This window comes from Entelurus aequoreus, linkage group LG25, assembly GCF_033978785.1.
Source record: "Entelurus aequoreus isolate RoL-2023_Sb linkage group LG25, RoL_Eaeq_v1.1, whole genome shotgun sequence".
Lineage (NCBI taxonomy): Eukaryota > Metazoa > Chordata > Actinopteri > Syngnathiformes > Syngnathidae > Entelurus > Entelurus aequoreus.
The window spans coordinates 40,761,299-40,778,798 of NC_084755.1; the positions used below are offsets into that span (position 1 = coordinate 40,761,299).

General features: G+C 37.7%; 1 protein-coding gene across 1 annotated transcript in view; it reads left to right on the top strand.

Annotated features, from left to right (window-relative positions):
* Positions 1-17,500, top strand: part of smurf2 (SMAD specific E3 ubiquitin protein ligase 2) — a 170,662-nt gene that overhangs the window by 80,798 nt on the left and 72,364 nt on the right. The window contains exons 4-5 of the mRNA XM_062037071.1: positions 4,408-4,541; positions 17,410-17,475. Coding sequence (XP_061893055.1) covers positions 4,408-4,541; positions 17,410-17,475 — 200 coding nt within the window. The remainder of the gene's footprint in view (positions 1-4,407; positions 4,542-17,409; positions 17,476-17,500) is intronic.

Here is a 17,500-nt window from a genome sequence, read left to right on the forward strand (position 1 = left end):
TTCATGGAGGTCTGCCGTCCTTATTTCAACATACAGTTTTTTCTTGGCCCACATGTTTGCAGTCTGCAGCTCATCTTTTATTGACACGCCATACATTCTAAAGACTAAAACAAAACACCTCTGGATTATTTATAACCTTGGGATGTGAAAGCCAAGATGGCCGACGACCCGTGCGTCTTCCACTATATGGCCGTCGTGATAAACACATTTCTTGCAAGACATGCTAGGTTTTTGTGTTTGCTAAAGCCCTTAAAAAGATTTAGTTGACCAAACAATAATATTATTGAAGAAAATGAGTAATAGCATGATAGTTGTATTCATCCCACAATGGGGAAACTATGTGGTTGCTGTGCAGATTCAAAAAGTCCACAAAGAAGTGCACAAAGACATATTAAAATAGGTAATAAAAGAAGCACAAAAGTCACAGCCCTCATTGGCAGTCCCAAAGAGGTTTCAATCAAAAGGTACTACCAAGGGGAAACATAAAAGAGCTGATGCAACCACCGACATTTTTACGTAACAAAAGTGAAAAAGCCAATGAAAAACTCAAAAGGAGTAACAAATATAATGTGTTGCGCACATAAAGTTGCACAATGCATGGATAAATAATAAAACAAAATTAAATTAAATTAAAATAAAAAAACCTTATTACCTTTTACACCAGCTGTGTTCCAGATGAAATCAAATATCTCAAAAGGTGTTAGATTACCCTATTTTCCTGACTATTATTCGGTATATAACCCGCACCCACTAAATTTTAGAAGAAAAATATTTCCCTTCATATATTACTGTATTTTCCTGACTATAAGGCGCACTTAAAAGCCTTTCGTTTTCTCAGAAATCGACAGTGCGCCTTATAACCCGGTGCGCCTGATGTACAACATCATTCTGGTTGTGCTTACCGACCTCATTTGGTACATGGTGTAATGATAAGTGTGACCAGTAGATGGCAGTCACATAGAAGAGATACATGTAGCCTGCAATATGATGGCAGTCACACATAAGAGATACGTGTAGACTGCAATATGATAGCAGTCACACATAAGAGGTACGTGTAGACTGCAATATAATGGCAGTCACACATAAGAGATACGTGTAGACTGCAATATGATGGCAGTCACACATAAGAGGTACGTGTAGACTGCAATATAATGGCAGTCACACATAAGAGATACGTGTAGACTGCAATATGATGGCAGTCACACATAAGAGATACGTGTAGCAATATGATGGCAGTCACACATAAGAGGTACGTGTAGACTGCAATATAATGGCAGTCACACATAAGAGATACGTGTAGACTGCAATATGATGGCAGTCACACATAAGAGATACGTGTAGCAATATGATGGCAGTCACACATAAGAGATACGTGTAGACTGCAATATGATGGCAGTCACACATAAGAGGTACGTGTAGACTGCAATATAATGGCAGTCACACATAAGAGATACGTGTAGACTGCAATATGATGGCAGTCACACATAAGAGATACGTGTAGCAATATGATGGCAGTCACACATAAGAGATACGTGTAGACTGCAATATGATGGCAGTCACACATAAGAGATACTTGTAGACTGCAATATGATGGCAGTCACACATAAGAGATACATGTAGACTGCAATATGATGGCAGTCACACATAAGAGGTACGTGTAGACTGCAATATAATGGCAGTCACACATAAGAGATACGTGTAGACTGCAATATGATGGCAGTCACACATAAGAGATACGTGTAGACTGCAATATGATGGCAGTCACACATAAGAGATACGTGTAGACTGCAATATGATGGCAGTCACACATAAGAGATACGTGTAGACTGCAATATGATGGCAGTCACACATAAGAGATACGTGTAGACTGCAATTTGATGGCAGTCACACATAAGAGATACGTGTAGACTGCAATATGATGGCAGTCACACATAAGAGGTACGTCTAGACTGCAATATGACTCAAGTAAACAACAGCAACATGTTATATGTTCCACTGAAAATATAGAACATTATACAGGGCGCTCAAAAATCCATCAAAATGTTTTAGTATGACTTTGGTAAGCTATGAAGCCACACCGCTTGATGGATTGTACTGTGCTTCAACAAAGGAGTATTATTATGCTGTGTGTATAAGGTAAGACGTTATCTGGCGTTTTGTTTTGCAATATTATGCAAAACCAACTTTTCTTACCTTCTGGTACCTGCTGATCTGTATTTGGGATCTGCATAAGTCCTGAAAAATTTGCGCGTGTCTGCCTTTGTAGTCAATAAACTTCTTTTTCTCTATCTTCTTGTTATGTGACATTCATCCTCCACTGTTGCCATTTCTAATATAAAGTAGTGTAAAGTTCTTACTTATATCTGTCAGTAAACTCACCATGAAAGCACTAAAACATACCGGTGTAGTGAGTTTACATTATTCACCCAAGGAACTTTAGTTATTAGAGCGTTCCGGTCGGACGGTTTTTCACGGGACACATTTCGGGCGTTGTTGTTGCACTAGTGAGCCACGGATGAGAAGATGCTGCTCCGTTATTGATTGAAGTAAAGTCTGAATGTCATTAAAACAGTTAGCTCCATCTTTTGACACTTCTTCCACTCCCGTCCTTGCACGCTACACCGCTACAACAAAGATGACGGGGAGAAGACGCTGTCCAAGTGGAGGCACGTAGATAAGAGCGCCCACAAAACGGCGCATCCTGAAGCGACTGTCAGAAAGTGAGTTGAAGATGATGTGTAAAACATCATCTACGCAACATTTTGAGCAAAGAACCACCATTACATGTTATGTAGACCACAAGGAAGGCTTTTACATTTAGAAAATAATAATTATACTGTATGACCCCTTTAATGCGCCTTATAATCTGGTGCGCCTTTTGTATGAAAATAATAGACCCGCTCATTGGCAATGCACCTTTTAATCCGGTGCGCCCTACGGTCCGAAAAATACGGTACTGACTATAAGCTGCAGATAAATAGGTTGTGAAATGAGTTATTTACACAGAAATATTTCCTAGATGTTTATTTACTTACTTTAATTGTTTCCACAAGGTGTCTGTAACACGGCAGTAAAACGGCTGTTCAAACAAAACAGAAGATACCACTAGCTGCGGAAGCTAGCTCTTCAATCAGCTAAACAGACTCAATAACTCCACGGTGACGTTTTTGGTGAATTTACGAAAGTGAAACAATACAAAAAGAATGTCGTTGTAAGTTAATCAATCAATCAATCAATGTTTATTTATATAGCCCTAAATCACAAGTGTCTCAAAGGGCTGTACAAGCCACAACGACATCCTCGGTACAGAGCCCATAATACTAATAATACTAATAATCCTAACACAGACACTTGTAAACGTGTTAGCATATTAGCCTAATGCTAACGGCGCTAGCTTCAATACATTACAATGGCACGTACAAATATACATGAAAACACTCCTACAGACATCACACATGGGACACTTTAGTAGGTAAGAATTGTTTTAGTTATATTGTAAAACTTACAAACGTTGTTTGGAGTGACGAATGAAGAATCTATACGAGTAGAAACGTTATGGACGATAAGAGGACGAAACGGCACTTCTCCTTTCCGGTTCAGAGCTTTAAACAGCAGGAAACGTGTGCGACAATCATTGGTACTTTAACTTGAACTTTAAACACTGTAGCCATTCACCCAGCAGCACCCGCAGTGAGCGAACTCCTCCGATGCGAACACACCTTTCCAGTGTATTTGCAAACACACCTTTCCAGTGTATTTGTGTATGTTTTATGGAAACTATTTGCTTCATAGCCGTGAGCGAAGAAACATCCACAAATTAGCCGCACCGTTTTAGAAGCCGCAGAGTGCAAAGCGTTGGAAAAAAGTAGCGCCTTTTATAATCTGGATTTTTTTTTTGGTAGTTCAACTAATTTGTTTGTTAGCTATCACAAAGCAAAGATGTTGTGTTCAGATGTTTTTAGCATTACAGGATTGACCTACTTTGTGTTGGTTTCAGCATATTTGATGTAAACATTGTATGAAAGTTTAGACACGTATTTTAGACATTAGCGGTATGCCAGACTAATGAATGGTATTCTATGGAGGGTGTTGCAGATGACCAGGAATTTATAGTACTTCCCTCCTGCCACGTCCGTCTGGCCCAGCCTCACATTGCACCCAGACAGGCATTTGGCAGCCAGTCAAAACGTCCAGACGTCTTATTCACAGAACATTGTTTCATATCCCTTTTGGTCCCTGCTGTTATAATTACAGTGGGATGCAACAGGAGTGAGCCCACCCAAGTCCACGGCCCTATGGCACCAGGGACTGATGTGTCTTTTTGAATCAATCATTCAAAAAGCTGAAAGGATTTAGTTGTTTGTGTGCAGCAGAAAATTGTTGATCTAATTCCATCTCCCTCCTCAGATACATTGGAAAGTCCGACTCCATCACCATCAGTGTGTGGAACCACAAGAAGATCCACAAGAAACAAGGTGCTGGCTTCCTGGGGTGTGTCCGCCTTCTATCCAACGCCATCAACCGCCTTAAAGACACAGGCTGTAAGTCTTACTGACCTTCATTATGCTTTGTAGCATGACATTCCCAGCAGGCATTGAAACTACCTTGACAACTTGTTGAATTAGGTCCTCACGTTAAGCAACTCAAACACAACGTTGAAACAACATGCTTTTTGACAACATTTAATCAATGTCAGGTTGTGACGTTGATTTGACATTGAAATTTGGTTACTTTCTAACATATATTCTACCGTATTTTTCAGAGTATAAGTCGCACCGGCCAAAAATGCATAATAAAGAAGGAAAAAAACATATATAAGTCGCACTGGAGTATAAGTCGCATTTTTTGGGGAAATGTATTTGATAAAAGCCAACACTAAGAATAGACATTTGAAAGGCAATTTAAAAATAAATGAAGAATAGTGAACAACAGGCTGAATAAGTGTACGTTCAGTGTTTCCCATAAACTGCCAAGATACCTGTGGCGGTGGGGGCGTGGCTACTGGCGTGGTCACCATGACATCATCGAGTAATTTGCATAATTTACTACAATGATAGGATTTTCTCTAAAAAGGCTCAAAAAATGTATACTTACTAGGGATGATACTCGAAACCGGTTTTCCCGGTTGTTCGATAAGAAAAGAACCGAGTCCTCGGACTCGAATCCCTTTTTGAGAACCGGTACCCGTTATCGAGACCACTATAGTAAAGAAAAGAGTTGATTCTTTATTCGAATCCCTCGGAACGAATCCCGTCCCGACCAGAAATGCTCCGTGGGACATCACAAGAAATGACGTCACGTAGCTCAGTCATTAGGCGCAGATAGCGAAAGCAGGAAAACAATGGACGGGAAAAAGCGCTCCAAGGTGTAATAAAGTTCAAAACAAAAGGTATAATCCAATGAATAACTTTACTGAGAGATTTGAGCAGGGTACAATCACATGACAAACACTTTACCACCAACCGGAAACATAGCAACCAGGCTAGCAACGCACCTCCTTTACGGCAGCTGTCACAACGTTCTTAAAACAACCGCAGCACATACATATATATATACAACATATCTCCCTTTTTGAACTTTTGTTTTTCTTTCCTTGTAAACAAAACAAAATCACACTGTAGATGTGTTGTCTGTCTAATTATAAATAATGCAGATGAGGCGTGTTGGCTGAGTTCTTGACGTTTACTTTCACAGCGTGGCAACATGCAACACTTTTCGGGGCTACCGCGCATGCTCGTAACTCCCGTTGCATGCTGGGTAGTGTAGTTGTTATATTCTCTAGCTCATAACATTTTTCCCCCATAAAGAAATAATGTTAACTCAATAAAGTGTATTTCTTTTTTTAGATTTAACTTTTCATTTTTTAGCATTGTAACCACATTTGCAAACAACTTTTCTCTTCATAGAATTTTATTTCAATAAAGAAATAAAGTGCAAAAATGTCAAAGCATCATAACAAACAGTTATGTTCCAATAGCAGCAGAAGTGCACTTTTTGGAGAGCTGTATTATTTCCAGTTTTGTGCCCAAGGGACTGATTTTATTTAACACTATATTATTATTTATACACCTATAGTGATCACAGAGACAGCTTGTTTTTGTGTTACTGTATGGATTTGTTTTTATGAAAAAATCCCACTTAATATACTTTGGGTAACAGCAGTCAATATTTATTTATTTTATTTTATTTTATTAGGGGGGTAACAGTCATTATTTATTTATTTATTAGATTTTATTTTTTTCTTATATAATAAAAGTGAGCTTTTGTTAAACCAAATATTGTGTGTTTTTTTCCATCTACAACAACCTATCTGGACTCCATAAGAGAATCGATAAGGTATCGGTTCGATAAGAGCATTCGATAATAGACTCCAACTCGATAATTTCTTATCAAACATCATCCCTAATACTTACTAATTGATAATAACAGTTTTGTTTTAAACGTCCATCCATCCATTTTACAATATAATTACAACACTTTATGTACATATTTATATACAGATTTGAACAATAAGTTATTCACTGAAATATATTTATTAATTGTGGTTCTTACAAAAAATATATCTTATAAAATATAAAAGCTAAAATGTCTCTTAAAGCTCTGCCCCTTTAATTAGTGCATACTAAATCATTTAACTTTAGCCTACTACTACAACCATATTATTTACCAGCAACATAAAGTGAAACAGAGGCAGAGGTGTCCTGCCACAGTCAGTAACAAATAAACAGAAAACAGTAGTGGTCAAATACAAATAAGGCAACAAGAGAAGTATCCTACACTTCTCTTTTGTAAAGTAAATCTGAACAGCCTATATGGGCATATACATCTACTATATGATTTGCCTGAGAAGCTGGACAGGACAAAAAATATATATATATATATATATATTTTTTTTTTTTAATTTTTATTTGTGGCAGACGAAATTCTTTCGTGGCAGGCCGCCACAAATAAATGAATGTGTGGGAAACACTGACGTTATATGAGGCATAAATAACCAACTGGTATGTTAACGTAACATATTATGGTAAGAGTCATTCAAATAACTATAACATATAGAACATGCTATACGTTTACCAAACAATCTGTCACTCCTAATCGCTAAATCCCATGAAATCTTCTTCCTCGGTGTCGCTTCTAAACAACTCTGCCAACTCCAAAGGTATGCGCCGCTTCCTCTTGCCGTTTCCTGCTGCATATTTCACTACGTCCAGCTTGTAATCTGCAGTATATGATTTCCTTTTCGGTGCCATTTTTGTTCAGCCCTTCTCGGTTTTTATAAGTTACAGCCAATGTTGAAATGATCCATTTTTATAGCTACGGACGTAGTAGCATCCCATGACCCACAATGCACTTCTGCGTTGACACACAATGCACTTCTGCCATGACCCGCCCCCGCCGAATTTTTATTGGTTGACGTGTGAATGCTAATTGCTGACATTTGCTCGTCTCTTACAGGAATGAGCTAAATAATATTATTTGATATTTTACGCTAATGTGTTCATCATTTCACACATAAGTCGCTCCTGAGTATAAGTCGCACCCCCGGCCAAACTATGAAAAAAACTGCCACTTATAGTCCGAAAAATACGGTACAACACAAATACAACGTTGAAACAACATGCTTTTTGAGGTTTATTCAATGTCAGGTTGTGACGTTGATTTGACCATTGAAATTTGGTTACTTTCTGACCAATATTCAACAACACAAATACAACATTGAAACAACATGCTTTTTGACGACATTTATTCCATGTCAGGTTGTGACGTTGATTTAACATTGAAATTTGGTCATTTCCCAACCAATATTCTACAACACAAATACAACATTGAAACAACATGCTTTTTGACGACGGTTTAATCAATGTCAGGTTGTGACGTTGATTTAACATTGAAATTTGGTCATTTACCAACCAATACTCCACAACACAAACACAACATTGAAACAACATGGTTTTTGACAACGTTTATTCAATGTCAGGTTGTGACGTTGATTTGACATTGAATTTGTGTCATTTTCTAACCAATATTCCACACACAAATACAACGTTGAAACAACATGCTTTTTGACAACGTTTATTCAATGAAGAAAAAAAATGTCAGGTTGTGACGTTGATTTGACATTGAATTTGTGTCATTTTCTCACCAATATTCTATCACACAAACACAGCGTTGAAACAACATGCTTTTTGACAACATTTAATCAATGTCAGGTTGTGACGTTGATTTGACCATTGAAATTTGGTTATTTTCTAACCTATAATCTACAACACAAACACAACGCTGAAACAACATACTTTTTGATGTTTATTCAATGTCAGGTTGTGACGTTGATTTGACATTGAATTTTGGTCATTTTCTAACCAATATTGTACAACACAAACACAACGTTGAAACAACATGCTTTTTGACGACGTTTATTCAATGAAAAAAAATGTCAGGTTGTGACGTTGATTTAACCATTGAAATTTTAGTCATTTCCCAACCAATATTCTACAACATAAATACAACATTGAAACAACATGCTTTTTGACAACGTTTAATCAATGTCAGGTTGTGACGTTGATTTGACCATTGAATTTTGGTCATTTTCTCACCAATATTCCACAACACAAATAAACGTTGTTTGAACGTTGTATTTGTGTTGTAGAATATCGGTCTTCAATAAACACAATTACAAACATGTCTAAAAGTGCAAATGTAAAAATAAAAAAATACTTTGAGGATGTGAGGGAGAACCTTGCAGTTGCTAGGCAGCCCCGTGGGCGACACTGCCCCCCCCCCCCCCCCCCCCTACCTGCTACCTGCTTTTTGACAAAGACAGGGCTGTCCCAAAGCCTTTCTTAGAAGTCCCTGCAACGCTTTCTTGGAGTGACACAGGAAACCTGAGGGCTTTTTGGCCACAGCTGTGAGTGCTTTGCCACTGCTGGCCTCCTCCTCACCCCTCAGTTCCCCTCCATGGTTTCCTCCACAGACTGGCAAGTCTCCACGCCGCCAGGGAGCGAACAAGCGAGCGCCTTTGGGGAGCAGCCTCCCTCCATATCTGTCTGCTGATCTAGACAACCCCTCATTTCATGCAAACTTTACACTCCTTGTGTATTCACTGCATGTCTGTCCTCTCCTTTGTGTATTAGTCAGTCCTGAAGTGGTAGCTTTGTCCACCGCATCCACGTTTGTATATACCCTATTTTCCCGATTATAGATGGCACCGGTGTATAAGCCACACCCACTACATTTTAGGAGAAAGGCATATTTTTACATGGAAATATTCTGTAAATCTTTATTTACATCCCTTAATTGTTTTCAAACTGTGTCTGTAACAAGGCAGTAAAACGGCTGATTAAACAAAACAGAAGTCATGGTCATGGACCCACTAGCTGTGCAAGCTAGCTCTCCAATCAGCTAAACAGACTCAATTACTCCACGGTGACGTTTTGGTGAATTTACTGAGGAATTTGTGAAAGTGAAACAATACAAAAATAATGTCAAGCCTGTTTGCATATTAGCTAATCTTAACGACGTTTGCTTCATTACATTACCATAGCTCGGTTGGTAGAGTGGCCGTGCCAGCAACTTGAGGGTTCCAGGTTCGGTCCCAGCTTCCGCCATCCTAGTCACTGCCGTCGTGTCCTTGGGCAAGACACTTTACCCACCTGCTCCCAGTGCCACCCACACTGCTTTAAATGCAACTTAGATAATGGCTTTCACTATGTAAAGCGCTTTGAGTCACTAGAGAAAAAGCGCTATATAAATATAATTCACTTCACTTCACAAACATGCATGAAAACACTCCTACAGACATCACACATGGGACACTTTAGTAAGTATGAATAGTTTTAGTTATATTGTAAAACTTACAAACGTCGCCTGGAGTGATGAAGGACGAATCCGTTCAAGTAGGAACGCTATGGACGGCGAGAAGACCAACCGGCAACTGTACTTCCGGTTGGTTCGTAGCTCAGTCTAAACAGAAGGGCAATACAGCACTGCAGTGAGCGAGGTCAATCAAAAGATGGCGCTATAGCACAAACAATAACACACCTTTTCAGTGCATTTGCTTGTTGTTTTTAAACTGTTTACTTACTTGAGAAAAATCCATAAATTAGCCACACCATTTTGTAAGCCGCAGGGTTCAAAGCCAAGGGGGAAAAAATAGCAGCTTATAGTCTGGAATTTACGCTGGTAACAAAGACACTCGTAAACGTGTTAGCATATTAGCTAATGCTAATGACGCTAGTTTGATTACATTATGACAGCAGGTACAAATATGCATGAAAACACTCCTACAGACATTACACATGGGACACTTTAGGAAGTAAGAATGGTTTTAGTTATATTGTAAAACTTACAGTATGATTAATGAAGAATCCATACGAGTAGAAACGCTATGGACGGCTTGAAAGCACGAGTCGAAACAGAAGGGCAATGCAGCACTGCAGTGAGCAAACGCGTCCAAAAGATGGCGCCATAGCACAAACAATAACACACCTATTCAGTTTTTGTTGTTTTGGTTTTGCATTATGACTTTCAGCAAATAATCATCCATAAATTAGCCACACCGTTTTATAAGCCACAGGGTTCAAAACAGAGGGAAAAAGCAGCGGCTTATAGTCCGGAATTTACAAAGATACTCGTAAAGGTGTTAGCATATTAGCTAATGCTAATGACGCTAGTTTGATTGCATTATGACAGCAGGTACAAATATGCATGAAAACACTCCTACAGACATTACACATGGGACACTTTAGGAAGTAAGAATTGTTTTAGTTATATTGTAAAACTTACAATATGACGAACGATGGGAAAATTGGAAAAAAGAAGCGGCTTATAGTCCGGAATTTAGGGTAATTGTAGAGTGTCTTTTACAAAAGCCAGAAGCAGTGAAGTTGTCAGGTTGTGTAAATGGTAAATAAAAAGAGAATACAACAAATCCTTTTCAACTTATATTCAATTGAATAGACTGCAAAGACAAGATATTTCATGTTCACACTGAGATAAACTATTTCCAAAAACTACCGGTATTTAAAATATGCACTCGTCAGACTACAGAAGACTTTTCCACTTTGCATCAGTCCATCTTAGATGAGCTCGGGCCTAGCGAAGTGTTTCTGGGTGTTGTTGATAAATCAGAATCAGAATAGTTTTTATTGCCATTGTTTTTTAAGAACGGGTTCACAAACTAGGAATTTTACTTGGTGCTATGGTGCAACATTAAACACATACAACACAGAATAGAATAACATGAGCTGCAACTGAGCTATCAGATCTTGTTATTGTTCATGTGCCTGATGGCCGAGGGGGAAAAACTGTTCAGGTGGCGGGAGGTGTGGGTCTGGATGGACCGTAGTCTCCTGCCTGAGGGGAGAGGGCTTTGGCTTTGCATAGTAGAGTTTTAACTTGCACTTACAGATGTAGCGACCAACTGTAGTTACTGACAGTGCTTTTCTGAAGTCTTCCTGAGCCCATGTGGTGATATCCTTTACACACTGATGTGGCTTTTTGATGCAGTACCGCCTGAGGGATCCAAAGTCCGTAATATCATGGCTTATGTTCATTGATTTCTCCAGATTCTCTGAACCTTTTGATGGAGAAAGTTGAGGGATGCTCCTTAAAGATGAACTCGGGCCCAGCAAAGTGTTTCTGGGTGTTGTTGATAAATGGCTTTGGCTTTGCATAGTAGAGTTTTAACTTGCACTTACAGATGTAGCGACCAACTGTAGTTACTGACAGTGCTTTTCTGAAGTCTTCCTGAGCCCATGTGGTGATATCCTTTACACACTGATGTGGCTTTTTGATGCAGTACCGCCTGAGGGATCCAAAGTCCGTAATATCATGGCTTATGTTCATTGATTTCTCCAGATTCTCTGAACCTTTTGATGGAGAAAGTTGAGGGATGCTCCTTAAAGATGAACTCGGGCCCAGCAAAGTGTTTCTGGGTGTTGTTGATAAATGGCTTTGGCTTTGCATAGTAGAGTTTTAACTTGCACTTACAGATGTAGCGACCAACTGTAGTTACTGACAGTGCTTTTCTGAAGTCTTCCTGAGCCCATGTGGTGATATCCTTTACACACTGATGTGGCTTTTTGATGCAGTACCGCCTGAGGGATCCAAAGTCCGTAATATCATGGCTTATGTTCATTGATTTCTCCAGATTCTCTGAACCTTTTGATGGAGAAAGTTGAGGGATGCTCCTTAAAGATGAACTCGGGCCCAGCAAAGTGTTTCTGGGTGTTGTTGATAAATGGCTTTGGCTTTGCATAGTAGAGTTTTAACTTGCACTTACAGATGTAGCGACCAACTGTAGTTACTGACAGTGCTTTTCTGAAGTCTTCCTGAGCCCATGTGGTGATATCCTTTACACACTGATGCGGCTTTTTGATGCAGTACCGCCTGAGGGATCCAAAGTCGGTAATATCATGGCTTACCTGCAGTGATTTCTCCAGATTCTCTGAACCTTTTGACGGAGAAAGTTGAGGGATGCTCCTCAAAGATGAACTCGGGCCCAGCAAAGCGTTTTTGGGTGTTGTTGATAAATGGCTTTGGCTTTGCATAGTAGAGTTTTAACTTGCACTTACAGATGTAGTGACCAACTGTAGTTACTGACAGCGGTTTTCTTGAAGTCTTCCTGAGCCCATGTGGTGATATCCTTTACACACTGATGTTGCTTTTTGATGCCGTACCGCCTGAGGGATCCAAGGTGTGTAATATCATGGCTTACCTGCAGTGATTTCTCCAGATTGTCTGAACCTTTTGATGATATTACGGAGCGTAGATGGTGAAATCCCTAAATTCCTTGTTGAGAAATGTTGTTCTTCAACAATTAGCTCAGGCATTTGTTGACAAAGTGGTGACCCTCGCCCCGTCCTTGTTTGTGAACGACTGAGCATTTCATGGAAGCTCCAATCATGGCACCCACCTGTTCCCAATTAGCCTGTTCACCTGTGGGATGTTCCAAATAAGTCTTTGATGAGCATTCCTCAACTTTCTCACTCTTTTTTGCCACCTGTGCCAGCTTTTTTGAAACATGTTGCAGGCATCAAATTCCAAATGAGCTAATATTTGCAAAAAATACCAAAGTTTCTCAGTGTGAACATGAAATATCTTGTCTTTGCAGTCTATTCAATTGAATATAAGTTGAAAAGGATTTGTTGTATTCTCTTTTTATTGACCATTTACACAACGTGACAACCTGACTGGTGTTGGGTTGTGTAGATTCTAGTGTAATAGCACAGGGTTGTGTACAGTACATCTTGTCTTGTTTGTATTTAAGATGCAGTCCACAAATGTGTTCCTGCAGACATGATGTGTGTTTGATGTTCGTGGCTGCTGACCTCCTGCCAGCCTTGTACTAGTCTGACCATCGCCTGCTTTGCTCCTTGTTTAGTCTAGACAGGCTGATCTGCATGACACCCAGACAACAGATAGTGGCCATTTTCATGTCTGACTGCTGGCAACATGGACTTTTTTTTTTTCTCTCTCTCGCTCTCAAATTGCAGTCTTTTAAGAAGTTCAGACAAAGCGTTTCCAGACTTGGCAGGAGTTTGTGTCCATGTTAAGTCGGAGCAGAAGAGTGCAGGCTTTGTACTGACATTTGTCAAATGTTTGACCTTTGCATTTGAACTGAAGTCGGATTTTACTGCCTGTGGACCTCGCAGAGACCCCAGCGTCTGTTTTTAGACCCCCCCCATATGTGGCCTGCAGATGGATGTGAGGCACATAAGGAGTATGTTGTTAGAATGGCAATATTCCTTATCAATGTGAAACATTAGGGCTATCAAACTATTGGAATATGTAATCGCAATTAATTGCATTTGTTCATTGATAAATTGAAATGAATCGCGATTAATCTCAGATATTATATAATTTTTTCATAAGTGTAATTTACACCGAAGGTGTCAAAGTGGTTTTCACTGAGGGGCCACATGGCAGTTATGTTTGGCCCCATAGAGCCGCTTCTAACAGTGAATACTATTATTACACCATTTTTAATGCATTTTATTTGTACATTTTTTTAAACTAAAATGCATACTTGCCAACCCTCCCGTTTTTAGCGGGAGAATCCCGGTATTCAGCGCCTCTCCCGACAACCTCCCGGCAGAGATGTTCTCCCGACAAACTCCCGGTATTCAGCCGGAGCTGGAGGCCACGCCCCCTCCAGCTCAATGCGGACCTGAGACTGAGTGGGGACAGCCTGTTCTCACGTCCGCTTTCCCACAATATAAACAGCTTGCCGAACGAATTCAAACGAATGGAAACAAGAATTTCAGTTCATCCAGGACAGTTCGAAGCGGAAGGTGTATGTTGCCTGTAAATATGTAGAACAGACTTCTCCATTGAACACGGTGGCCGAAATGATATACTCATCATGAACGGAGAAGTTAAACAGGACAATACTGCCATCTAATGGATAGCCATTGGAACACTGAAATTGAAGTATTTATTTTATGTAAATAAAATAAATATATATATATATATATATATATATATATATATATATATATATATATATATATATATATATATATATATATATATATATATATATATATATATATATGTATATATATATATATATATGTATATATATATATATATGTATATATATATATATATATGTATATATATATATATATATGTATATATATATATATATATATATATATATATATATATACATATATATATGTATATATATATATATATATGTATATATATATATATATATATATATATATATATATATATATGTCTTAATTAGATTATCCAAAAAATAGTGCTCGATACCGTGGTAGAGCGTAATATGTATGTGTGGGAAAAAATCACAAGACTATTTCATCTCTACAGGCCTGTTTCATGAGGGGTTTCCTCAACCCTCAGGAGATAAAAATCTCCTGAGGATTGAGGAAACACCTCATGAAACAGGCCTGTAGAGATGAAATAGTCTTGTGATTTTTTTCCCACATATATATATATATATATATATATATATATATATATATATATATATATATATATATATATATATATATATATATATATATATAGCTAGAATTCACTGAAAGTCAAGTAATGTATATATATATATATATATGAAATACTCGAGTTGGTGAATTTTAGCTGTAAATAACCACGCCCCCACACCACGCACCCCCTACCCCCACCTCCCGATATTGGAGGTCTCAAGGTTGGCAAGTATGCTAAAATGTATAAATAATATGGTAAGTTGCAGTAATTTCACCTCACAATGTAGTGTATATTACTGTATAAAGAAAAACAGTTTATTACAGTAAAAAAAAAATTTTTTTCATTTAGAGAAAAATGCTGTAAAAACCTCAGTAAATTTCACAATTTGACCATGAAATCTATTGCTACTTTTACATTGCACATTATGATGGATAACTTGCTTTGAAATCATTATTATTAGTATTTATTTCTATTTAAAAATGGTTTGAATGTTTGGTCATATATTTTTGCATAATTAGACAATATTTAATTTAACAATATTTGCGATTACTTTGAGTACATAAATTTTTTTTCTCCCAAAATATAAAGAAAGAATACATTTAGTAAGAAAAGTTACAGTATTTTATTGATACATATTATTTCCAGAGGGCCAAATAAAATGAAGTGGCGGGCCACATCTGGCCCTCGGGCCTTGAGTTTGACACCTGTGCCTTATACCGATAATTTCAAGTTTATAAAACTATGACTGGACAATTAGTTTGCTTTCATGGAATGTTTTTAAACAGCTCAACACAAAAATAACAAACTTTTAGACAATAAAAAAAAAGACCTGCAGTGTGTTGTCTTGCCAGATTTTGTAGGAATACAGAATTTGTATTACTGCTCTAGGAGCACTCGCATACAACGGAGAGGAGCCACACCATGTTAACATACCAGTTTCACGCATTATTCACACAGAATTTGGATTGTTACGATCATGGTTTGATGGGCAAAGATGTTTGGGAATGTAATCTGTGATATTTCTACCTGGAAAAATACTTATATTTTGTACATTACATGTTTTACAAGTTAGTGATATTTATATTGCTGCATGAAAATGTATTTATTAATAAAATACAATATTCAGCTGGTTAAACATTCTTTAATTGAGTACTATCAACCAGAATATGTTATAGAATAATATACTCTCTATTTCAGCCTGCCACAATGTGTGTGTGTGTGTGTGTGTGTGTGTGTGTGTGTGTGTGTGTGTGTGTGTGTGTGTGTGTGTGTGTGTGTGTGTGTGTGTGTGTGTGTGTGTGTGTGTGTGTATATATATACATTGTTTCCCACACATTCATTTATCAAAATTGTTTTTTTATTTTTTTATTATTTTTTTTATTTTTTTATTTTTTTGTCCTGTCCAGCTTCTCAGGCAAATCATATAGTTGATGTAGATGCCCATATAGGCTGTTCAGATTTACTTTACAAAAGAGAAGTGTAGGATACTTCTCCTGTTGCCTTATTTGTATTTGACCATTACTGTTGTCTGTTTATTTGTTACTGACTGTGGCAGGACACCTCTGCCTCTGTTTCACTTTATGTTGCTGGTAAATAATATGCTTGTAGTAGTAGGCTAAAGTTAAATTATTTAGTATGCACTAAATAAAGGGGCAGAGCTTTAAGAGACATTTTAGCTTTTGTATTTTATAAGATATATTTTTTGTAAGAACCACAATTAATAAATATATTTCAGTGAATAACTTATTGTTCAAATCTGTATATAAATATGTACATAAAGTGTTGTAATTATATTGTAAAATGGATGGATGGACGTTTAAAACAAAACTGTCATTATTAATTAGTAAGTATACATTTTTTGAGCCTTTTTAGAGAAAATCATATCATTGTAGTAAATTATGCAAATTACTCGATGATGTCATGGTGACCACGCCCATAGCCACGCCCCCACCGCCACAGGTATCCTGGCAGTTTATGGGAAACACTGATATATATATATATATATATATATATATATATATATATATATATATATATATATATATATATATATATATATATATATATATATATATATATATATATATATATATATATATATATATATATATATATATATATGTATATATATATATATATATATGTATATATATATATATATATATTTGCGCACTATTGACTAGTGATGCACTGAAAATTTGGTCGCCAAAAAAAAGACTTTGATCACCAAGACGCCGGTGCCGATACGGGAACAAAAAGATCAGATTTGGTGTCCAGTGTAAACAAAGCCTGAGTCGCACTTGTTTACTCTCTGATGTTTACATGTACTGTAGGTTCCTGGAACTGACGAGTCCTCTCTTCTCCCATCTGATCATTCCTGCTCCGCTCTCATTTCCTGTTTGCTCAATTTGTTTTTCCTTTGTCTTTGCATGTGTCTTCCCTTCACAGACCAGAGGCTAGACTTGAACAAGCTGAGTCCAAACGACAGCGACACAGTCCGAGGGCAGATCGTGGGTGAGTTCACGAGGACATACTCAGT